Source organism: Lygodium microphyllum, chromosome 17 (genome assembly GCF_053477565.2).
Source record: "Lygodium microphyllum isolate KBCC chromosome 17, Lygodium_microphyllum_v1.1.10, whole genome shotgun sequence".
Taxonomy (NCBI): Eukaryota; Viridiplantae; Streptophyta; class Polypodiopsida; order Schizaeales; family Lygodiaceae; genus Lygodium; species Lygodium microphyllum.
The window spans coordinates 81,117,170-81,143,223 of NC_141151.1; the positions used below are offsets into that span (position 1 = coordinate 81,117,170).

The following is a 26,054-nucleotide window of genomic DNA, read 5'->3' on the forward strand; positions in this document are numbered from 1 at the left end:
AAGATGTAACGTTTCAAGCTTTAACTTCACTAGGCTAACTTGACTAGGCTGCGTATGAGCTAGTCTCCTGGGCCATTCACCATGTGGGGGGGCAAAAGCCACAAGTGTAGGGACTCATCATTTGAGAGGGGGTGTTGAGAAATAACAAATGATGTATGCTCTTGAAAGGGCTGTCCTGAATCCCATATGCACAGTGAGGAGTGTGGAGCAACCCAACTTCTATAAAGCATTGTACTTCACTATCACTTTCATAATGATGAATACAATATCATGATGGTTTCCTCTTTCAGTTAGTGTCATTGTCATTGTTAGTCCAATACACAAGATTGTCTTTATGAGTCCAAGCTTTCATCTTGGAACCTAATTCACTTGTGTACTAGTTGTCTACTCATTGTCCATGTCAACATGAATTTAGTCTTCACCTTCCAACCTCCATAGCTCCTGCCATGCTCTAGATCTGACTTTTTCACAGTAAGAAGTACCCTCACCTTCATCCTAGTGCCAAGGATCCTACCACTCAATCCACATCTACTCTTGCATTACACATAGTTTCCTTCACATCTATTAGATGGAGGATTATCCTTTGGTTGTCTTGTCTTCAAAGAGGCCCTAGACTATGGATAGTGGTTGAGTCACATGACTTTTGAGTGTGATTGGCTACAAGATCTCCATTCCCAAGAGGGTACCGTCATTTTAGGTGGCATCTCATGAGTGCCTATCCATGGTGTTGGCATCATGTGAATTCTACCCAACCATCCTTCTTAGAGTTTCACAACAGAGGTCCTCGTGCTACTGTTATGGGCTTTCTTCTCCTCTTTGTCTATGGCCTTACTAGCTCCACTCCCCTTCTCTTGTGCAAGGTCCTCCTTGAGATCTCCTAATTGATGCATCCATTAAGCGCCATCCATTTATCTCATGCACTAACTTCTTTATCTCTTCCAATCTAGTCTTCCTTGTTATTGGCATATTCATTCTGCATCCTTTGGTCCATGATGCCTATCTTTAGTAATAGTTCTTTTTGGCACCTTCAATAACTCGAAGACTCAGCTCATCCATTCTCAACTAATAGATTTGTGTGACTCATTTGAGGCTTCTCAACACCCATTTGCATCTTCTTACCACCTATTTCAATGGGTTCTCATCTCAAGAGGGGTCATGTTACTCGCCTAGACATCTTAATTGACAAACTTTATCCACATGTACATGGTTCAATCTTCCATCAAACTTTTTGCTAATCTCACCTTTAGTAATAGCTAAGAGGGGATGTTGATAGACATGCTATTCATTGTCTTCTTTTCTATAATCGCTTGCTTATGAGCATCAATTTGAATTAGATAAGGACATTAGAAGCTTTTTCATTGTCCTAGTTTGCTAGTATATGTTGGGTGTCAATCTTCTCCATTTTAGGCACATTAGGCCAAGATTGGAGGTTTGTTTCAATTTCATCCACTTGTTCATTTAGCCTATTTACATTGCATTAAAATTACTTCTATAAAATGCATCATTTTTGTCATGTGGGCAAGTGGGTGGCCATTTTTAATAGGCAACATCCTTTTTGGCATCTATTTAGCTTGCCCTTGGTCATATGCCCATTAGAGGTAGCCCCAGTCCCTCAATGCCTCCACACATTCATCACTTCATTCCACCATCACCCTTCTCACTCATCTTCCTTAGTCTAATTATTACCTTTTGCCATCAGTACATTTCCCTCACTAAGGCACCTCTATAGCTTGAAGGGATTAATTGTGTGTAGCCTTGTATTAGTGTTCAAATTAGAGTTTGCCTTCTATTTCTTTGTATTGTCATTTGATCTCCTCTTTTCTTTGTGTTTTTTCTTGCATTGCATATGTTGTTACACCTTAACTCTTTCTTTTTGCCCTCCAACTTATGACTAAACTCACCCACATATCCCTCTTTAAGCAAAAGTCATTACACTAATACAAATTAATCTTCATATACTAACACAACACCACTCGATTGAATAGGAGGTAAAAACTAAGGATTGTGAAAACTTGCATTTTCTAAATCAACAATGTGGATATAAATTATCTTTTTACTTTTTTTGTTTTAAATCACTTATTTCATTTGGTGCTTGTCTTACATGTTGTTCTTTGTTTTATGTTTTGGAAGGACCTATTCAAAAGTGCATTTTCTCGTGTTTTTCTCATTTTACTTCCCTCTTTGTATAAAGGTATATTCACATATAGCTTTGAGTTTTTCTCCAATCATTTCTCCCTCCTCTATGGTGTAAGGTTAGCACCTAAGTAGGGGGTTATACTTAACCCTTGCCCTAACAACAAGATGTACTTAAAGACTCTTGATGGTCCTAATATTCTTACCAAATCCAACCCAAGTGCTAAGCCCATGGGAGGAATATCTATGTCAACGATCTTGGAAGTAGAGAATGTGATTCTAACAAACTTGCTTGCCGAAGTGCTTGCATGTTTGGCAAAGCTAAAGGAAAATTTGGCAACATAGGTAGTTATAGCTAATAAGACGATTGAAAATGAAGTCAAAGGAAATGATAGCCAAAGTGCAAGAGGAGGTACAAAAGGAAATCAAAACAAGGACAAAGACTAATAAGCAAGGTATGATAAAAACTATCATCTTAGTAGTTAATGAAGTTGTATTGCAATAGAAGATTGCAATCCATACATGCGTAGGAGACCTCCCTGGTAGATGGCATGAAAAAAAAAACCAAAAATTAGATTATGAAAACCACCAAACATGTTTAGAGCTATAAGCTACAGACTAAACTAAGTCTAATATTGGAAGAACAAGGGTTTGATTGCATAGTACTTTGGTGCATCAAAAAGTAAGAAAAGAATTAGGAAACCTTGGAGTTAGGAAACATATAAGATAAAGTTGTAATATTAAAGCTATCAAAATGTTCCATGGAAACCAAAGTGTGGATCACAAATGAACTTCCATGAGCACAACTCAAATCACAACCAAGTGAAATTGTCAAGATGAAGGCAATGAGAAAACATAGAAAATGGACAATTTATCGAGGCAACAAAGCCATCAAATAGCATTGAGGTGGTTTAAATTCAATATGACTTTAGTAACTTTTATAGCTTTAGTAGTTATTTTTTCTCTTTATGCCAATATCAGCACAAATTGTAACTAGATCCAATGTGTGTACCTCTTAATACATATGCTTTGGAGACATCTATTGTGTGTGTGTGTGTGTGTGTGTGTGTGTGTGTGTGTGTGTGTGTGTGTGTGTGTGTGTGTGTGTGTGTGTGTGTGTGTGTGTGTGTGTGTGTGTGTGTGTGTGTGTGTGTGTGTGTGTGTGTGTGTGTGATACTTTTGTGAGGGAGACCCAAGAGGCCTCATTACAACCACAATCCCAACCCATGCATGAGACCCCAACACAATCCACACTAAGACAAGGGGTATTGATTGATAGAGCAATCTAGCTTGGTCGACCCAGACATTCTAAGCCCCAACACAAACATAAAATGCATCTTCATAGGTGGATACAAGAGATTATCACTTGTGCTAGAGCTAGGCCTTCTATATCCAAATGATATTGTATAAGATTATATTACCTAGAGCCCCCTTTACTAGCTACAGTTCTTTGTTTCACATATTGCTTTGGTTTTCCTTCTAGTTCATCTACTTGTACTAGTGTTTATTTTTAGGTAGTTATATCATCATATACGTGATTATAAATTAGGGTCTCATAGGTTATTTTGGACTTTTTGCAAGTGTTAATATATCATTTCATTTCTTTTGTGTGTGTGTGTGTGTGTGTGTGTGTGTGTGTGTGTGTGTGTGTGTGTGTGTGTGTGTGTTCCATTAGTGTCAGTTCATCTCTCAATAAAATCATCACCTCATCTCTCAGACCCATCATATCTTAGCTATCTCATGTCTCAAGCACTTATTTCTCAATCAAGTAGCAAGCCAACTTAACTTCACCCACTTTTTTCTCCATTTGTCAATGTTTTCTCATTCTTAGTCAGTTTCCCTGTCTTATGCTCACTTGTTTACCAATAGCCTTTTCTAGACTTGTCAATTTGGATATGCGATCGGCCATATAATGTTTTTTTCCTTTGTCCATGGCCTCAAAAAAATCAAACTCAAGAAAAAGTAATAGCCATTTGGCAATTCTTCCGGTAGCACATGGCTTGTTCATAAGATAGAGCAATGCATGATGATCATGAAGAAAGTAAAGGAAGTGGTGAGTAAGTAATGGTGAAACTTCTTGTCTGCATAGACCATTCCTAAACCTTCACCCACAATTATAGAGATTTATCTCAATTTTGTGAGTTGGTCTGCTTACACAAGCTCACAGAAAGTCCAAGTTACATTTAGCATGATGGCACGTCTCCCTTATACACTAGCTAGTAGGTAGTAGACAACCATCCTCACATATCTATCCCCTTTTCTTGCTTTCTTCATTATGTTCTTTTTTTTATTTCCTTCTTTGCTTTTATTTATTTCCTTTCCTTCTTTTCTTTTTCTTCCCCATCTACCTATCCTTCACCTTTTTACATAAAGACTAGTTCATGTGAATAGGCTAACCATTTTTACTTTTTCCATTACCTTGCCCTAGGGTGCAAGAGCAACACCTAAGTGTGTGAGGGTTAGCCTTATGCTCTTGCTATAATAATGAAATAAACCCAAAGACTCATTTAACAATCCTAGTGTCACTGCTCAAGCCAAATAGAGAGCCAAGTTGATAGGAGGAGTATTTACATCAAGAAGTTCACAACTTGAAAGCAACGAATGTGGTTTTGGATGAATCAATTGCCAAAGTCCTTATATGCTTGGTAAAAAATTAGATGAAAAGTTGGCAACAACAGAAGTGGTGACAACCAATAAAAAGATCACAGACAAAGTCAAGGAATTAATGAACAATGTATAATCAGAAGTAAAAAGGAAATAGAAATAAGAAAGGAGGCAAATCAACAAGTACAAATGGAAATAAAAACAAGGAAGGAGTCGGATCAAGGTATGGTAAGCATTGTCTTTACATTAGTTAATAACACTCTATTGCAAAAGAAGATTGTATACCATGCATGTATGGGAGGCCTTCCTAAGGGATTACATGAAGAAACACAAGAGAAACTAATTGATGAAGAGTGCCAAGAATACTCAGGGCATACAAGCTAGAGACGATACTAGAAGAAAAAGGGTTCAAGTGGTGAGTCATCAAGAAGGAAAGAATCAAGAAACTTTCTAATCTAAAAATATGTAAGATATAGTTGACATATTAAAGCAATTAAATATTTCAAGAAAATCATACTACGGATTTGCATATGAACTTACACTAGCATAACTCAAGGCACGACCAAATGAGATTGGCAAGATGAAGGCAATTGGAAAGAAAAGCAAATGGGCACTTTATCAAGGAGGCAATGTCATCATGAAGGAGTTCAAAAAGCCTAAGCATCAAGTTACTCTTAGGTCATGGTGTACTAACTAACTTAATAGCTTTAGCATTTCTCCTAGAAATAGCACATTGTCATGGGTTTTTTTTTTGTGATGATGGCTCCCTAAAGTGGATTGTAACTTAAAACTTTAACTTGTATCTTGCTTCTATATGTCTTTAAGGCATCTGAAAGGATGTTCATACAACCTCTCTCTCTCTCTCTCTCTCTCTCTCTCTCTCTCCACACACACACGCACACACACATCTCACATGCTATCATGTCAGGATAAACTTATGCATATGTATTGTTGATCACTTTATATGCTCGTGCATGCACTAGACTCAGGGAGGGGGCCAATAAAAGAGCAACCCCCAATAATAGTACATTTGCTTAAACCATACAAGGCCTAATATAGTGTGATATTAAGGATGGCCTAACGACCTATGTTGCATGATGTGTGACCTTATTACTACCTAACGGCAATTCAAAACCCGTTGTTATTTTGGCTCAAATACATTTTTGTTCTCCATTCTTCAATGCACCATTTTTGTGGGCATTTTTTATGCACATGAACTCATTTGACTACATCTCTCTCTATCTCTCAATAATGAATGAATTTGAGAAAGAATTAATTTTTGAATGCAAATTGATAATGGAAAGCACCTTATATCTCCAACTTTCATCATGTCATGCTTAATCACAAACGAAGGGGGCCAAGTTATGTGTCACTACACTAGCCTCCTTACCCTACTAGTTAAGAATAGCCAACCTTTGACTCTTATTGTCAAAACTTCAAAAACAGTAAAATAGCCCAATTTTAGAAATATTAGATATTTTAATATCTATGCATGGTGGTTTGAAGTTGAAGTGAGCATGTTATCAAGATGTGCCCACCATGGATGAGCAACGTTGTATAAAATTCCATCTTTTGAAAAATTACAAATTGCAAGCCACAACATATATACTTCAACTCTTTAGCCTTATATTGGTTTGAAAAATATCTTTTGGAAGACAAGCTCTCATGCAATTCATTGAAGTTGATACTTTAAGTCATACCCATCCAATACAAAAGCAAAAGGATAGAGCCAAGTGACCATTTAGACAATTGTGGGGAAATCAAACCATGAAGGCATATAGAGATAAAAACTTCGCAAGTTGATAGGATCAAATTCAATGAAGCCAAAAAATTAACTTAGATATTATGATAATGTCCATGGTCCCTCTTTTTTTGTGAAATGAAGCTAACAAACAATGATTAAAATGCTTTTCACACTTTCCATAGATTTTGATCAATTTTAGCCAATGATTTGATTCCCTTCAAGAGATCAAGAAGAAAAAGCTAGTACAACTCCAAACCAAAAGCGTAGTGCTTATTGTGAAATTGCATAAAAGAGTACCAAGAGTTATCCCATCATACAAACTTCATTATAGTTGGAGTAATGGCACAAGTCTTTTAAAGGGGGCTCCACAAATCAATTCTACTAGGCAAATAATATGTGAAAGATGGTCCAATGGATGTGGAAAGCATATAATTCTCAAGACACATAAAGAGTATGTTCAAATATCCACACATTTAATACACAAGAACACATAATGAGAATATTCATAAGAAATAAATATTTATTTGATATTGTACAAGCTATACATAGAATCATCTCGTTGAATATTTATTAAAAGGGTGTTCCTTTAATGAAAGTTTTGAAGGTATTCTAAGAATGATACAAGGTATCCTAGAAGTCAAACCTATCCAATAAAATGCATTAAAGATATTGTTCATAAATCCTTACCCGATTCTCCTCCCACCAAAGCCTTGCTTGAATCTCTGAGAATTTCTCTCGACTGGAACAAAGAGCATGAATGATCTTATTAGCAAAGAAGATGCTTTTCAATACATTTGACAACAAGACAAGCATCATTGTTGCGAACAAAGTTCTTCTACTTTATAATGAAATGTATACAATTGTCCCTAGGCTATTCATAATGGTCCTTGCTTAGGGAAGATGCACTCAAGTTTAAACCATCTAAAATGCAAGGACAATACCATAAGGTGTAGATATCCTTATGCAACCAATCATATGTTAGGAAGATATGACTCACTCTAAGTACATGCCCCGAAGTGTATGAGCATTGGCCTACTCATGTCAATATCTTGCAAACAAAAGTAATACAACTATGAAGCTATATAATAAGAAGCCTTAATTTTGCTTATAGTGTAGGACAATCATACCAAGTGTTACACTATGCAAAGCAAGGGCACCATTTCATGAGCATGGATGTACTTAGGCCTTGCCAACCCATAATATGAACACTCATCATCCTACTAGAGCTAGTATTATTGTAGAGCTGTTCCTCTTAGTGGTATTGGGCAAAAGTACAAGTTGCATCATCATCTTGCGTGCCTTTCCTTGGAATCAAAGGTGGTCAAGTGAGTTGAACAATACCTATTCTTTATTATGTCCACTAGCTGGTATTTCGTCAAATTACAATATCGAGCATCCAGTAGGTTGGGTTAAAAAGTAATTACAAAGCAAGAGATAGCTTGATATTGCAACAATTCACATGGAAAGTAAGATACTTGAAGCTCCTTGTATAGCATTTGCATGTTAAACTCAGAATAGTGAGAACCATCATCATGGCATATGTGTGATTCCATCTCTCTCTCTCTCTCTCAATTTGGAGAAGATATTGCTACATTTTGTCTCAAATAATTTAATAAGGAGAGACATAAAATTGATGAAGGCTAAGATAATTTTATCACCAAGTGTACATGGAAGCTTTGACCTATAGATTTCACTCTCAAGCATTGGAAAGGCAAGCAAATTTGTTCTCTTCCTTTCTTTCCTCAAATCAATCTTGGTCACTCATGTTGATGATCTTCTATACTTAGAAAAACATCTAGACAATGTAGCCAAAATTAACATTAAACCTTGCCTTGTCTTTTATTCTTGATCAGGACTCCACTTATGTTTATAAGGCTTGATAGTATACATGTATGCAAATACATCTAAAATTTAACATATGTCTATGGCAGGCAATTGTAGTTTCATTACTTGGTCAGTTTCATGTTTTCTTGTAAACAAACCAAGTAGTCCCATAATCTGAAGAATTCCTACAAGATCCCCAGTTTCCCCCAAACCCAAAAACAAAAAACCTAGAAATAATTTTATCCTGCTTGAGGAACTATAGGTTGGGTGCAGAATGGGTACCTGAATCGTACTCGCTTCAGCTCCCTTGTACCTTGGAGTGAGGATCTGAGGGTGATGTACACACCAGGTTCATCTTCTTCCACCCACTCATTGCTGCTGTTGTTATTGCTGCAGCTGCTGTTCCCATGGCTTGCATCACCCTCATCCTCTTCCTCTTGCCCATCTTCCCCATTGCCACGCCTCCCCTCACGGCCTTCCCACTCTGATGCCAAGCAGCTTATCCCCTCATTGCCTCTTGTTGTGAGCTCCTGCCTTGCCTCCACTGTGCTCATTGACTCTTGCATTCCACTCAAATGATTATCACCATTCAACATTGACCTCGGCCTCCTGTGATGATGGTGACGATGGTGGTGGTGAAGGTGGTGATGACCATGGTGCTGATGATGATGATGCTGAGGTTCTGCGTGTTGCTCTTCATTAGAGTGATGATGATGCTGGTGGCGGTGCCTCTGACTTGACTGCTTCCTGTCCCCTTCTGAGCTTTGCACATTGTCACTCTGCACTCCTCCTAGTGCATCTTTTAGCTACAACAAATACCGGTAACCAGTCATGTTCACAAACATCACAATGCACGTAAATTTGTACTGTTGCATGGTACCTACACAAACTAACTCTTCTTTTTGGATAAACCCAGAAAATCAATTAATCTCGGTCTATCTGCTAAGCGCACACATGCACATGAGCATGCGTGCTCGCGCGCACATTCATAACTACATGTGCAGGTGCACAACATGTGGAGACACATAGATCACGCAGTAGATGGCATTGATATCAGCTACACCGAGCAAACATCACAATCAGGAACAAGGAGCCATAAGGCTGCTTAAACATCAAAGCAGGTAACTATGGAATCATGTCGCCCTTAAAAGTCAACCATTCCGAATACTGACTTCAATTACTTGAGGGATGATTTCTTCAGGGTAATTATGTCTCTTTCCCTGATGAACTTCTATCCTTGGGCTACTTCATCTTATCTGTAGAACTGGGGTCTCTATCACACACACAGGCATGCATTGCCAAAACAAATAGCTGCACACCTACCGTGAATTGGGATTCTACTTGGTGCTTCATGCAATACAAATGGATAGTGTTTCTGATTCATATGGACACAGGTTAGGCCATGATGTATAAATTGGAGAAACAATGCAGAGCATCAAACATGCATGAGAAAACCACAGGTGCAGCAAGCTTGTAAAGGTCCTGTCATATCGTGCAGACAGTACAGATACGATGCAGAAATAGCATGTAAAGGTAGCTTCCAAATTGAGACAACACCATCACCATTCTAGCTGTCATAGATATCCAGAGAAAAGCAGCTCAAGGCTACCATCCTCTAAAGATAAGGTTATTTTGGGTTCTATAATAAGAGAGAGGGCTTGGAGGTGGGCCAGACACAAATTATGATTACTTAATGTGAAGAACTCAGTAGCACAATATATCGCATACAGAAGCCCCCTTTGAGAAGAATGATGTAAGCAATACCTCCTCAGACTTTATAGATGTAGGCAATGACCCTGAAAGCTTGCTGAACTTGGGCACATTGAACAGCTCATGCACTTTGTCGCAGTTTTCTGCCCACCATTGCTGTGCCTGCCACTTGTTGAACATCTCTCGGCTGCAAAAAATGGTCACTGCTAGAATACATCAGTCTAAACAGTAGTGTTCATAAACAAGCAAATGTGTGGGCGCACAACCACCATTGGCTTGAACCTGAATTTTAAATTGCTAGCCTTCTTGTTATCAACGATGTTATCAATAACTTGCATGTTAACAGTCAGTTGGTGTTCAAGTTCCCACTCATCTGATTTCACAACACAAACACCCCCACCCCCCTTTTCTCTTTTTCTTTAACAGACTTGCACTACTATGCACATGATTGATTTTGCTTATGTATGCACATAACTCCCACCCACTTCCTTCAAGAGCACAGTATCAATGTGTTCGTAATACAACTGATTGGACAAGTGAACAGACTCTGCGTATCCTAAATAACTGTCACTCTCTAGAGGAAAAGGACTGAAGTTTACTGTAATAATCATAGAATTTCACCAATGATAAATGGACATTCTAACTCCTAGGTGCAGAAAGATGATAAGCTGTGCCATTGCTTGCACTAAAAGATGAACACATCTTGCCATAATCTTCACCTCATTGGATCAGTCTTATATAAAGCCTGATGAAATGTGCATAATCAGTCATAGTGATGCTTGCTTGAAATTAAGCAAAAAAATTGACGTAGCACACATCCCTTCTGAACTGCACACATTCATACCCAATGAAAACACGAAAAAATGATCTTAACTGACCTGAATCTTATTCTTTTGAGGTCGTTTCTACCATCAGACAAGGTGACAAAGGTGATCAAAACCCCAGGCTCTACTTGGGCAACCCACTCTTTCTCTGATTCATCCTCTGTTGTTCCACCTTCATACTCTGACTTGGAGCCGTTTTGAGAGCCAGAGTCCCCCACTCTGTCTGACTCTTGGACCTTGCATGAAGGTCCCCTGCCATTGACAGAGGTGGCACCATAGCCACTGTTACTTCGATTGGCATGTCTCCCAGGAGTCTGGAAATTCTGCGGAGGGGTTGAGAAGAAAGGCCCCAAGCTGTGTGTATTAGAGCTGGAAACTTCAGAAGATGCATCTGTAATATCCATGGAATCAATACAATGGCCTTGTTGAAAGTCTGCAGAGGCACATGGCTTGCAGTGTCGATATGCTCCAGCAGAGAACTTGATGGCCATTCCTTTGAGCTACAGAGGGGAAGCAAAAGATGAAAGTTTAGCTGAAATAGGGATTGTCCTGATGTTGACCCATCTACATGCTTAGCAGAAAGGGACTATGAGCAAACTGCAAGGGCTTAGACAATTTATCATCATGATGAACAGCAAAAGATGGATGTTTAGCTGAAATGGGAATTGTCCTGATGTTAACCCATCTATAGAATTAGCAGAAAAGGACTATGAGCAAACTTCAAAGGCTTAGACGATTTATCATCAGGATGAGCAGAAAGAGGGCTATGAAAAAATAGCAAGGCTTGTTTTATCATCGTTGCATCCCTGTGAAGCAACTGTTTGTTTGTTATGATTATTATAGCAGAAAAGGGCTATGAACTCATGAAAAAGCAGCAAGGGATTGTTTTGTCATCATTGCAATAGTGTGAGACAACGATTAGTCTGCCTGAATTAACACAAGTTTACAGAAATTCCCACTATAATAACCACATTGTGAATTATGACAACGTAAATTTGAGCTTCTATGAGGGAGGAACTGCATAACTAGCTAGGTGCGGCAGGGGGTTGCCCACCCCGGGTGGGGACTGGCAGTCCCCCTGCCACCAACTGCACCTAGCTAGGTATGTGTTTCCTCCTTTGCAGAAGCTCATGATGTTGAACACTATGGGGAAAAACAAGGGGAAAAGTCCTTTTCCTTTCCATGGCAAAAACTTCTTGCGATTATAAGCAGGATAAGGACTACGAAGTCTTAAATAACCAAGCGAAGGCTTGTTTTTATCCTGATTGCAACCTTCTAAGGCAAGCATTCGTTTGCCGTCATTATCAACAAAAGAAGGGCTATGAACAGAAAGCGAGGGCTTGTTTGATCATCATTGCATCAGTGACACAATTAGACAGCAAGGCCTCGTTTTATCATCATCGCAACAATCTGAGACCATGAATTCTTTGTAATCTATGATAGCATGACCTTCCAGGAGGGCTTGCTTTATCAATCATTGGCCACACCATTTAATTAAAATCTTGGGGGCGGGGGCAAGTGGCATTACCTGATTTGTAAGAGACCTTATGGTTTCTCTGGTTGCAGGGGACTTGGGGATATCATCCTCATCTATGGAACCTTCCACGGAGCCGCCATGCTTGGAGCGGGCAATACAGCCCAGCATACTCGCGAGTTACAATGGGACAGACAGGACACCACAGTCTCTCAGATAGAATTCCAGATATGAAAGACTCTTAAAAGCGTCAAGCTTGCGTGTAACAAGAAAATTGCATGCCAGTACCGTGTGTTCTTGGTAAAGGACAGAGACCATGGAGAAATTGTGGGGAAAAGAGGGGTATCTTACTGATGGGAGAGGGAAGACTATCTAATACTGGGTTCGCGCAAATCTAATGGAATGGAACACAAGTCATCATAAGACTTTGTTTACTAAGGATGGTTGTCTTATGTAGGTGGTACACAGATACTAATGTTACAAGAAGCTGTAGACAACTTCCCACAATAATTCCTTCATTGTGAAATTGGGTAAATAATATGGGATGGGATGGGACACAAGTCATTAGAAGGCTTTGTTACTAAGGTTCGGTAGGTCTTCTATAGCTGGTACACATAGGCTGCATGCATTGAAATAGGCTTGCATCCAATGGCTTTGGTTTGCAGCTTTGTACAATATAGGACAACAAGCTTTCTAGTCATTGTTCAAGTCTTATTCAGCTGTAAAATCCTATCTAGTCATTGGTCACTTAGCTTGTCCTAGTCATTGTTCAAGTCTTATTCAACTGTAAAATCCTATCTAGTCATTGGTCAAGTCTTATTCAACTGTCCAGATTTTACAGGCAAGTAGGTGGTTATGTCTAAGAGATATCTGGACAGGCAAGTAGGTGGTTATGTCTAAGAGATGTTGCTATCTAGAGGTTACACAAAAATAGGTGGTTGTGTGAGAGAAGTTGGTATCTTAGAGGTAGGGTCGTAGACTTCTAGCCTCAGTTTTCAGGAGCAAGGGTGCAAAGAGAGAAAGTTGGCAGCATCTCATTGTTTACCTTTGTTAGCATCTCATTGTTTACCCTTGGTTATGTGGGTAATGTGTTGAGCTTCGCAATGATTCACACCGCTCAAAACGCAATAGCAATCCTGGCCGGTCACACAAGATAGTGTGTACTAAAATTTAAGGTTTATTACCAAGAGAAGAATTTAGGGAATCTTCATCTCCTTAGGTTCTAAGATGGAGCTAGCTAATTATGAGATTAAGGACAATCCAATTTAGAAAAGCACAATGCAAACAAGCAATCGTTCATTGTGTGGACAGATGGTGAGTGGTCCCTCTTTAGCCTTAGTTAGTAACCCCAGCCTCTCCTTCATTTGGCATGTTTTCTTCTGTTTAATATGCAAATGGGCTTGCAGATTTTGACTAAACCACAGAAAGGCAACCTTGTCTGAACAATGTGTACCACAGAAATGAGCCCACACCATAGATTTATCATGTAGAGAACCAAATGACAGAGAAAAGGTTTTTGTTGTGTGTGTGTGTGTTTGCTTGCTCATTTTGTCCTTGCAGAGAAGCCAAATTGTGAGCATTTATGTGGCAAAATTCACAGATGGGTGGTTAGGTAAAGGACCCAAAATAGATACAAATGTCAAAATAGAAAGGGTAAAAAAGCATCTGATGGTGCGCTCTCTCTCTCTCTCTCTCTCTCTTCTGCAGAAACCAGAGGGAGGGCAGCTGGAAGCATTTGTTTCTGCTGTTCCTCCTCTGTTTTGTAAGGATGTGCTGCTGCGCAAGAGAACAAAGGGTGGAAGAGAGAGTGAGGCAAGACGAAGGAGAAGCGGCAAGAAGCAGAGCTCATCAGTCTGGAGTCTGGACCCTCATCGTCTTTTTCTTTCTTTTCCTTTTGTGGAGGAAGGAAAGCGGGTGGGGGTGGGGGCATTATACCTTGGTGGTAGATTGCAGAGAAGAGGCATTGCTTGTCGCATGTACAAAATGCCCCATGCGCTCTGATCCGTGTCAGACACCATGAGAGAGAGAGAGAGAGAGCTCAGAGGAGGAGAAATTTGGAAAGCAGAGAGAGATGAAAAGGAAAGAGGAGAGAAGAGAGAGAAGAGGGAGCTTGAAAGAAAAGAAGAGAGAGAGAGAGAGAGAGAGAGCGGAGAACTTAGAAGAGAGAAGACAGCGTGTGATCACAAGAGAGAAGAGAGCGTGTGCTCACATGCATTCCCATGCCCCAACTCCGAGAGCCAAGATTTAGGCTCCCATGGATTGCAAACCAGAAAAGAACCCCAGATTTTCAGTAAGGGGGTTTTCCCACGGTGCGTTAGCAAATGTATTAACTGCGACTTAGTTCCTTCACACACAAGTCTAGGTGTTACATCCTATAACTACCAGGGAGATGCATGCATTATGACTAGAGCAAAAGTTTAGTGATTGCCTCGTTCATTTGAAGAAATGAACATCGGAAGCAGCTCGCAGGAAGGTAACTCCGTCTATGGGATGTTCCACGTCAAGATGTCCCAACTTTTTGGCATGCTATTGTGAAATTCATGATGAGAAGTTGCTCTAATTCACATACTATTTTGGAGGTCCCAACACCTTTCACAGGGGAGTTTGGTCTTCATAAGAAGGGTAGAGATCAATTTACCCTTCAAAAATAAGTATATGCTAAGGATAAGGAGAGTATTGTACCCTTACTCCCAAAGAGATCGGGATCTTAGTATAGTCCTTCAAATTAAAAATTAGGCTATCCTTTGAATTCTAGCACTAATGAGGTTATCAATAAATATGAGTTCATTTTGTTGAGGAGGTTGGAAAAGTTGACAACTAATCTGAACCTTCAAAAAAGCCTACAAATATTTAACTTGAAGGTTCTTTTTAACTTCATGAACAAGTTAAAGAGTCGCCCATGTCTTTAAGCCTCAATCATGCTCCCCCTTACAACACTTCTTGCAATATAGAAGTCTGTTACTTGCAATGGAATAATATCATCATGAGCAACTGCAACCACATACCTAGTGTATTGTTGTTTTTGCTAGCTTGCGAAAACAAATAATGGGGAGGAGGCTAAAAGGGAGCAACCCACCTAACCTACTAGAATGGGGGTAGGTTCATGCACAAGCCACCAGGTATGTAGTGGGGGATGAAGATCACATGGGAGTAACATGGAGTTCTTTTTGTGTCTTTGTGAGCTAACATGATACACTTTTCTAAGAGTCAATGCAAACCCTTGAACTCCAAAAGCCACATGGTATATGACATTTTCATGGCATGTTGTCATTTTATATCTCAAATCGTCTTGAAATTTGAATATGTTTCAACTATTCACTATCACAATTGAAGGTTTTTCATTAGATTTGTGTTTTATCTCACACTTTATCCTTAGTTTCTCTATGACTACAAGTTTTCATACTTAGTTTCTCTATGACTACAGGTTTTCATACTCTTTGACTTTTAAGCTAGATTTACAAGCAGGAAAATGGGTGCCCCTTCTTCAAGGAAAAAGCATACAATATCAACGATTATTCAAAAGTGAAGAAACATTATGATTGTTAAAAGCTCATTTATGTATCAAAAGGTGTGCTAGATGAAAAAGGTGTATGGTTCATTGGTTCAAAACCTTGACGTTACAAAAGTCACACAATCTAGTATTTGGGCGAGGGCGTCATGGTGACCAAAATTTTATTCCCCCTAACACTTTTTGAATCTCCCTATACTTGACACATTAACTCAACACCCTTAGCTACTTTCCTCATTCAATTGAATGTAAATCTAGTCCAACACAAGCAGAAATGGAGCAAAGGGCTCTAGTTCCTTGCAATTGCACATAGTGGAAGGGTTGGCATTTTAACTGGAAAATATTTCCATTAATGCTAATAATAGGTATACTTTCCATGTGATCTATTACAAGGATGATAACTTATCCGACTAGTCAGAACCATTCTCCTCATCCATTGTTAGCCTCTGTTAGCACAATACTTTTCGCAAGGTTTTGTGGGCTTATGGATGGCTATCAAAAATCCCTTGCAAACACAAACGTAGTTTTTATGGGCAAGGGGGGCTACCCACCTCCCATTAAAGCTAGCTGCAACCCGGCTCTAAGTTCATCATGATCCACACACACAAATGGGCAAGCGTAGACACACACACAAAATATATTTACTTAAAGTGATGGCAATTTGTAAAGCACTCATTGAGGTCATATGTTCACAGTTTAGCACTGAGAACAAAAAACCATGACCATTAATTTAAATCTTAGCATTTAAGACAAATGTAAATAATCACTCCACTCAAATCACAAAACTTATTCATAGTTTATCAATGTCTTACAATGAATCCAACCTGTAATGAAGGTTGCCACTTCAATGGAAATTAACACAGGACTAACAAGAAATGTTGAATTAACAAGAAATGATGGAAACCATAGCTTGCCATTCCTTAATTCAAGATGTCTTACAACCAAGAATTACAAGAGATGTTGAAGCCATGGAAGCTTGAGAATCAATTGATGATGGCTGCTGCAAGGAACTCACCCCTTACAATGATGGGGAAGGAAATGCTTTCAAGCTCCAAGAAGTGGAGATGTGTAAAATGATTAAAAGATGATTTACATTGGCACCCTCTTGCCTTTTATACTCCAATACAAACTAGGCTAATTTCTTAATTAAAGCAACATAAAAATTGCTTTATTACAATCCATCCTTGCCCAAAAAGTTTTGTCCTCAAAACTTTGGAAGGGTGAAAGGACAAATGAATGGTAAGTGGTAAGAAGTGAGAGGCCAATGCTGAATATCTTTGTTGAAGTTGCCCATTATAATCTTCCATTGAAAAGAATCTCCAAAATAAGCTCAAAACAGTGGAAATCTGGAATGCTGTCCTGAACAAGGTAGTGATAATAAAGGACCCATAACTTTTGACTAAAATGGCAGATTGTCGCATTTGAGAGATAAAAATGAAGTATACTTCATGAGGTATCCATGTCCACCCTTGAGAGAAGCATAACGAGATTTAGGTACTTTCAAAAATACCTATTCTCCTTCTTCAAAAGCCACATGCCTTCTTTTATCATTCGCATATGATTTCATTGTCTCTTGTGCCTTTCTGATATTTTCTTTGCACTGCTTCATTAAGGCTTCCATCTTTTCCAACTCTTCTCGAGCAAGAGGATTCACTTCATCATGAAACAATGCTGAAGGTATTTGGATTTTATATCCATATAATGCCTCAAATGGTGACATACCAATACTCATATGATGATTATTATTGTAACAGAACTCTGCAAGATGAATCCAATGATCCCATGCATTCTGTGTATCATGGCAAAAGTGTCTAAGGTAGATTTCTAACCATTTATTGACCCTTTCAGTTTGGCCATCTGTTTGTGGATGATAGGCAGTACTTGGAGTTAGTTTTGTACCCATGGAAGTAAAAAAACTTTTCCAAAAATTCCCTATGAACTTGGAATCCCTATCAGAAACAACCTTCATAGGTAATCCATGAAGTTTGAAAATCTCTTCCATGAATTGATCCGCCACCTGTTTGGTTGAATATTGGACCTTGGTAGGTATTAAGTGGGCTGATTTCGTAAGACAATCAACCACAACAAAAATGCTATTCCAGCCCTGCTTAGTGGTAGGAAGTCTTGTAATAAAATCCATGTTGATATCATCGTGGAATAGGCATAGGCTGAAGTAAACCATTAGGCAATAGATTTGAGTCTTTATTCTGTTGGCATGGTAAGCACTACATCACATATTCCTTGACATCTTTCCAAAGTACCTTCCAATAGAAGAATTAATGGATCTTGTCAAAAGTTTTAAACAATCCAATATGTCCTGCCAAGGGAGAAGAATGCATCTCCTATAAGATTTGAGATCTAAATGATGACTGAGGGGTCAAATATACTCTCCCTTTAAACCAAAGAAGTTCATTTTACCACTTGAAATTGGGAAATTTCGATCCATCATCTTGCCATAATGTCTTCATAATATTGGCAGTGTGCTCATCTAAAAGATATTATTCTTGAATGTCCTAGATCCAATCCTTATGTATGGTAGAAATGCTAGAAATGGAACATGCCCACATCCTGGATAAAGCATTTGCCACTACATTATCCTTGCCTGCCATATAAGAAATCTCAAAATCATATCCCTAAAGTGTAGCTAACCATCGTCTTTGTTTGGGAGAAATATTTGGCTGAGAGAGGAAATATTTCAGCACACCATGATCGCTCTTCACCTTAAAATGGCTGCCATAAATGTAGTGATGCCACTTCTTGATCGCATGAAGAATGGCTAACATTTCCTACTCATAGACGTGGAGCTCTCTTTCTTTATCATCCAATTTCCTGCTTTCATAAGAAATAACACCATGGTCTTGGCATAAAACGGCCCCAATACCGCTGCCACTAGCATCAGTAAATATAGTGAACTCCTCGGAAAAGTCTGGGCACATTAAAATAGGTGCTAAAATGAGTAGACTTTTCAGCTCATTGAAACTCTTAGTGGCTGTAGCATCCCAAAAGAAAGCTTCCTTTTTCAATCTATCAGTAAGAGGAGCTGCTACATGGGCATAATTCTTGATGAATCTTCTATAGAAAGAAGATAGTCCAAGAAATCCTCGTAGTAATCCTAGCCATCTACTCCCATGCCTGGCGCCCACCCCACCCACACCTCCTTGCTCTTGCACAGAGAGAGAGAGAGAGAGAGAGAGAGAGAGAGAGAGAGAGAGAGAGAGAGAGAGAGAGAGAGAGAGAATGCAAATATGCATATTTGTGGGCAAGCCTCTGTAAGAAGTTGGGAATACTTAGAATGCTAATAATATGCCATGTCACATTGACACTGGTATATAAGGAGAGAAGTTGTAATTTTTCACATCTTTTGACAAATCAATACATTTTACAATCTTTCTCTCCCTTCTAGCTCTAAGCTTCCATGGCTTCTTCATCTTTCTTGTCTTTCTCTCTCCAATTCTAGTCTTTCTCTCTCCTTGTCACTCTATTTCTCTCTCTTCCTGCAGTCTTTCTCTCTCCTTGTTACTCTATTTCTCTCTCTTCCTGCAGTCTTTCTCTCTCCTCTGCAGTCTTTCTCTCTCCTCTTTCTCTCTCCCTAGTTCTCTCTCTGACAAGTGGTATCAGAGCTTCAGTCTTTGATCCATTATTTTCTTCCATTTTCACTCCTATTTTCCTATTTCAAAACCAATTTCAGACAAAAAAATGGTACAAGACAGTGACTAATGGAGTGCTGCAGGACAACTACAGTCAGCAATGACTACATCTGGAGATATTCAAGGTCAGATATGGCGGGTAAAGGCTTAAATGGCTGGACATCATCAAATTTTATGCAAAAATGGAGGTAACTAGGGTAAAGGATGGTTAACCGGGCTTAGTTTGAGAACAAACTGTGGTTACTTTGAAAAGAGGGGTTTCTCTTTCCCCTTTCCTGGAAATTCCTGCAGGTTCCATGGAGGTTCAGCCCCAAGATCTGCTCATATCTCTCTTATCTCTAATCTTCTTGACCAACAAACACCTGGATTAGAATCCATTCAGCATGAGCTTCAAGTTGAGCACCAGCTTGCTCAAGATTGAGCAAGCATTCAGGCCAAGAACAGCCCCGAAAATTGCGGCGCAATTTTTGGGCTGACTCCAGCCCTGCCCTTGCTCAGCCTGCCTTACCTCCAGCTCTTGACACTCTCCTTGGTCCTTGGTAAGAGAAATCTTCAGCAAACAAGGGAGGATTCAGCTCCATTCATGATTCCTCAGCATCTCTTGAACCCTAGGTGAACAGTCCATGGGTAGCCATGAAAGCTTCAGCCCAAGCTTCCATTTCTTGACAATTTCTTGAAGATTCTTCATCCTTTTGGCCCGTGGAATCATTTCAGCAAGGATTCTTCAACAAATTGCAAGGATTAAGCACGGGATGGCTAAAGATTGAAGTTCAAGAGCTTCTATGGAGCAAAAATTTGGGGGAAACGGGTTTAATGCTTCAATTTCAAGCATTTGAAGCTTCAAGATTGGTCTCAACCATCAGATAAGCAAGCCTTATGGATTATTTTGCTAACATTGGACAACCGGGAGCCCTATCAAGCATTTGGCAAGTTATTTTCAGCCATGTCAAGGTATTTCTCTTCAATTTTTAATCTCTCTCATTAATCCAATTGCTGAGCTTAAGCCATTTGACTGAGAGATTAAAGAATTGAACATTTTCATCAAATTCTCGGCCAACCTTTGCTTGAATTCATCTATTTAAGAATGCAATGCTTGCCTAATGCATATTAGCTTCAATCAGTGAATGAAAGGCCTCAATCTGAGATTTCAGCATAACATTTGAATCTTATTGACTCAATACATTGATTGATTCCTTTGTTTACTCTAATCCAATTGATTGGTTGATTCTCTTTTGCCTAAATTGGAAAATTGTAAAAGGGTAAGTACTAGCAATCAGTGGGTCACTGAATTGCATAGGTAAAACCCTTCTCCCATCTCAAGTTTTCTTATCTCAATCAATTGCATCTCATGAAAGGCTGAATGGATATTTTTCAATTGCATATCATGCTAATTGCTTAGCGCACTAGCCTCTGCCATGTTGATATTCCCACCGAGGAAAAATGTGGATGCCGGGGGAGATAGTGGGACAAAAGAGAGGTGACCCTCCCTCACTATCAAAGATCCTGAAGGGGTGCAACCAACCGACCCGGGGGGAACTTTGCCCACCTCCCGGTGATTCGGAGCCCGTGTAGGGAGCCCGTCCTGCCGTTTTATCCCTCACACAGGTACAGCGAGTGGAGAATTGAAGATTGAAGACTTTCCAACGACTCAAGTACCTACTGGATTAAAACAGGGTAAAACAGGACATTTTCAGGTTACCCACAAGGTATTTACAGGTGGATACAGGTACACCCTTTGATACTGAAGCACAGGTGCAGGTACTACAGGGTACCCACAGGTCCTATATACTCCTTTGCAGGGTTTGGTAGCCATTTGAGGTTACTTTCTTGCATTACAGGGTCAAAACAGGGCACTTACAGGTCTAAACAGGGTGCAGGACTGGACAGTTCAGACTCTGAAATTCAGTTACAGAATTTTCTGTCCTAAACCTGTTATAGCGTGCTATAGCTCATCTCGAAGAGGGCATTGTAAGCTTCGATTCGCACAAAAAAGTTTTGCAATCGGAGTTTTCTAGCCAAAGTTATAGCCGTTTTACTGACAGGGGGTACTGCAGGACTGCACTAGTATGGCAGGACATAAAGGCAAAAATAAGGTCCAGGAGGACTATGCACATCAAATCAGGGATTCCATGATGGAAAGCACACTTCAAGAGAACCCTGAAGAGCCTCAACAAGGAGAGATTAGTATACTCAATGACGCTTTGTGTGCCCATGAACTAAGACATAAGGAACGTCATGAGACTATTTTGTCAGCAATGGAGCATATGATTTTATCATTTGATCAAACGAAGTCTACTGTTGAGAAGATGATGGAATCAACTAACCGAACCAATGCTTCCATTGATAAGTTGGTAGAATCTAATGCTCAACTTATGGCACAATTTTCTCAACTCATGCAGTCACAAAAGGGATCAAAAGAAGCAAATGAGAAGGCTTGTTCAAACAGTGACCCCTCAGTCCCACTTCAGCCATCCAATCAAAATGGTTATGGAGATGGGATCATAGGAAGAAGAGGCATACTAAATAGTCAATATGAAGTGGGAGAAGCTTCACAAAGGCATGATGACTATTTGGGCAGTTTGAATGGAGCCAATACTCAAACTTTTGGACTGCATACTCAGAATTCTAGGGGTGCTTTACCAACAGGAAGATTACATGGTAATTCTCAGCCACCTGTTGGAAGATTTCAGTCTCATTTTGGGGGTTCTGTACTTAGAAATCCCGATCAGCCAGTTTTGGGACAGCAACCATTCCATGATAGAGAATTCAAGGACAAATTTGTTTTATCCAAATTCAATGGCCAGTCATCTTCACCATCAGAATTAGAGGAATGGACCTCTAAGATGGAGTCTTATTTCGACATATTTCCTAAAACTGATGATATGAAGATACATTTTGCCTCCCTCCACTTAGAAGGATTTGCTCACACTTGGTGGAGGTATATCAAGAAAGAGAATGTACTTATTGAGAATTGGGAAGCTTACATATTTCCTAAAACTGATGATATGAAGATACATTTTGCCTCCCTCCACTTAGAAGGATTTGCTCACACTTGGTGGAGGTATATCAAGAAAGAGAATGTACTTATTGAGAATTGGGAAGCTTTCAAGGCACTTATGGCTGAAGTCTTTGTTTCACCTCTTGAAAAAGAGAAGTTAGAACGAAGATGGTATGGCTTGGAACAAAGGAGCCTAAGTGTAAGAGAATATACAAACCAATTCCTCAACTTGACCATGTATGTGGAAAACATCAGTGATGAGTCCAAGTTACACAAGTTCATGTATGGTTTAGAACCATCCTTGTCAGCTGATGTTATGGCGCAGAATCCTACTTCACTTTTCAAGGCTATTGAGCTTGCAGAGCACTTTGGAAGGAAGTATAGGAAAGAGTCTTCATTTCAGCCAAGTTATGGACAGTCAAGGACTGTTTTAAAGCAAGGGCAAGTTGGTAACAATTATGGCAGCAATCATATGCCTAGTGGGAGCTTACGGATACCAACTTATCCTCCATTTAATGCTTCTAGGCTTCAAAGCAATTTCAGGACAGCAAACAGTCCAAAGGTTGAATTTAAGCAAGGTGACAATAAGCCTAAGTCTACTTCAGCCAATACAAATTCCAGAAATATTCCCATGGATCTTTACAAGGAAAGAAAGGACAAAGGCTTATGCTTCAAGTGTGGAGAAAAGTATACTCCTGACCATGCTTCAAAGTGTGTATACAAAAATGCCAAGCCAAAAATTCAGAGTATGCTAGTTCTTGAGGACCTTGAAAATGACATAGATGAAGTTAATGCAGTCACAATCAATGCTGAAAATGAAGATTTCGATGATGATGGTGGATAGGAGTACTTCTATGATCCATCTGACTCTTTTCCTTTTGACCCAGGCGGTGATATCCCATTTGATCCGGGTGGATTTTGTAATGAGTTGCCTGCTGCCACTAATTGTTCTATCTCTATGGATGCTTGGACGGGATCTAAGAACCCTAATACACTTCGTATGAAGGGAAGCATATGTGGAAAGCCAGTGTTCATCCTGATAGATAGTGGCAGTACCCACAGTTTTGTCAATAAATTCATTATGTACAAGTTGAATTGTGTTCCCACCGACTTACAGCAGCCCATTAGAGTACAAGTGGCTAATGGTGAAGAGGAAATCAGTACACAAATTTGCCCACAGGTTTCTTTGCAGATGGCTGAAAATTTTGAAGTCAAAGTAAACCTGATCACTTTGGAAATGGGGCCTATAGATATTGTACTTGGTTGTGATTGGTTGATGACCTTAGGCAGGATTACTATGGATTTCTCACAGTTATATATGGAGTTTTTCTCCAATGGACAGCTCATCCGTTTACAGGGAATCCCTAGTAGATCTGATTTTCAGCTTATCCCCATTCAACAACTCAAGAAAGAGTACAAGAAGCGCTCACATATATTTGTATTGCATTTGAACAAAGAAATACAGGATCAGTCCAATAATTCAGCAAACCATCTAGCCTTGACAGCTCTTCTTGAGGAGTATAGAGATTTATTTGAAATACCTACTTCATTGCCTCCTAAGAGAGCGGTGGATCACCCCATTGATTTGGAACCCAACTCAAAGACAATCAATAAGCCACCTTACAAACTATCAAAATGTGAACGAGAGGAAGTAGCCAAGCAAATCAAAGAGCTTCTTGAAATGGGATTCATTGAACCAAGTTCTTCACCGTATGCATCCCCAGTCCTGTTAGTCAAAAAGAAAGATGGATCTTTCAGAATGTGCATTGACTACAGGGATCTTAATAAGATAACAGTGAAGAATAGGTATCCTATACCCAGGATAGATGATTTGCTTGATGAGCTTAAGGGGGCTCGATTCTTCACGAAGATTGATTTGAGATCAGGGTATCATCACATTCGCATGAGAGAGGGTGATGAGGTCAAGACTGCTTTTAGGACTGATCGTGGGCTCTACCATTTCTTGGTGATGCCATTCGGCCTTACAAACGCTCCAGCTACCTTTCAAAGCCTGATGAATAAGATTCTACAACCTTTCCTCTTTCAGTTTGTCTTAATGTTCTTAGACGACATTTTGATCTACAGCAAGACTTTTCAGGATCATTTGTCGCATATGAGGAAGGTTTTTGATGTGTTGAGACATCATAGGCTTTTTGCTAAGGAGAAGAAGTGTTCTTTCATGCAGACTGAAGTGGAATAATTGGGACATATAGTCAGTGAAAAAGGAATATAGGCTGATCCCAAGAAGGTGCAATGCATAAAAGATTGGCCAACGCCTACTACTACTACCTCTCTTAGAGGATTTCTTGGTCTATCTTCATTCTATCGCAGATTTATAAAGCATTATGCGGCAATTGCAGCTCCTTTAACTGACAGGTTGAAGAAAGAGGCTTTCTTTTGGGATTCTCTTACAGATAGCAGCTTCAACTAGTTAAAGGAATTACTTACCTCTGCTCCTATTCTTGTATGCCCGGATTTCTCTAAAGCGTTTACTATACAGTGTGATGCTAGTGGCCGTGGCATTGGGGCTGTTTTGCTTTAGGAGCATGGAGTAATTGCATTTGAAAGCCGTAAGCTTACTGATAAGGAGATGGCCATGAATGTTTATGATCAGGAAATGTTGGCTATTCTGCATGCAATCAAGAAATGGCATCATTACTTATATGGCAGCCGATTCAGAGTACATAGTGATCATCGGGTACTCAAGTATTTCCTTACTCAGTCAAATCTTACTCCAAAGCAACGACGATGGATAGCAACAATACAAAATTATGACTTTGACATCACTCATACAAGGGGCAAAGATAACATAGTAGCTGATTCTCTCTCTCGTATGTGGGCCTGCAAAGTATCAGCCATGACAGAATTACATAGTGATTGGATTGAGGAGCTACAAGAGGCATATCTCTTAGATGAGGAATTCAGTCAAATCTTTCAGAAATTACAGCAAGGTCTTGTGGAAGAAAACTCACATTACCAGCTTAAAAATGGTCTTATTTGGTGGAAGGGCAAGATTGCTATTCCCTCTTCTTCTTATTTCAAGCGAAAAATTATGGAGGAGTTGCATTCTTCGCCTCTAGCTGGACACTTGGGAGTTTTCAAGACTTATGACAGGATCAACAAGAGCTTTTATTGGAAAGGACTGTGGAAAGATGTCAAGGACTTCGTTATGAAGTGTATGCCTTGTCAGCAAAATAAGGATAGCACCCATAAGCCAGGAGGTTTGTTGCAGCCATTGCCTATTCCTACGGGTAAATGGACTCATATTACTATGGACTTTATCACTGGCTTACCTACTACCAAGAAGGGGTGGAATAGTATTTATGTGGTGGTTGACAGACTCACCAAAGCAGCTCATTTTATCCCAACAAAAATTCAGTTTACTGCTTCTCAGGTGGCCAACCAGTTTATGGAGCATATTTTCAGATTACATGGATTACCGCAGGTGATTGTCCATGATAGGGACTCAAAGTTTATGAGTAACTTTTGGCAAGCGGTATTTACATCTATGGGTACGAAGTTGGCTCCATCTACGGCTTATCATCCCCAAACTGATGGACAGACAGAGAGAGTTAATAAATGGTTGGA

At 39.6% G+C, this 26,054-nt stretch overlaps 1 protein-coding gene across 2 annotated transcripts; it reads right to left on the reverse strand.

Moving 5' to 3' along the window:
• Nucleotides 1-6,978: 6,978 nt before the first annotated feature.
• LOC148022092 (protein Brevis radix-like 1) lies at nucleotides 6,979-14,380 on the reverse strand. Of its 2 annotated transcripts, none has more exons than XM_087697718.1 (5): nucleotides 14,249-14,380; nucleotides 10,894-11,339; nucleotides 10,070-10,202; nucleotides 8,588-9,111; nucleotides 6,979-7,220 (listed from the first exon to the last, which is right to left on the reverse strand). In XM_087697718.1, exons 1-5 carry the CDS (start codon nucleotides 14,303-14,305, stop codon nucleotides 7,142-7,144), a joined length of 1,239 nt encoding a protein of 412 aa, XP_087553844.1. In that variant the 5' UTR covers nucleotides 14,306-14,380; the 3' UTR covers nucleotides 6,979-7,141. The 2 variants fall into 2 exon arrangements, with proteins under 2 accessions (XP_087553844.1, XP_087553843.1); XM_087697717.1 differs by lacking the exon at nucleotides 14,249-14,380 and adding an exon at nucleotides 12,368-12,913.
• Between the last annotated feature and the right edge of the window lie 11,674 nt (nucleotides 14,381-26,054).

Coding starts and splice junctions, on each gene's coding strand:
- LOC148022092 (XM_087697717.1), bottom strand. CDS start 12,484: ATGCTGGGCTGTATTGCCCGCTCCAAGCATGGCGGCTCCGTGGAAGGT. Junction 10,203..10,893: donor CTCAAAAGAATAAGATTCAG/GTCAGTTAAGAT, acceptor CATTTTTTGCAG/CCGAGAGATGTTCAACAAGT. Junction 7,221..8,587: donor CTGAAGCGAGTACGATTCAG/GTACCCATTCTG, acceptor TCTTTGTTCCAG/TCGAGAGAAATTCTCAGAGA.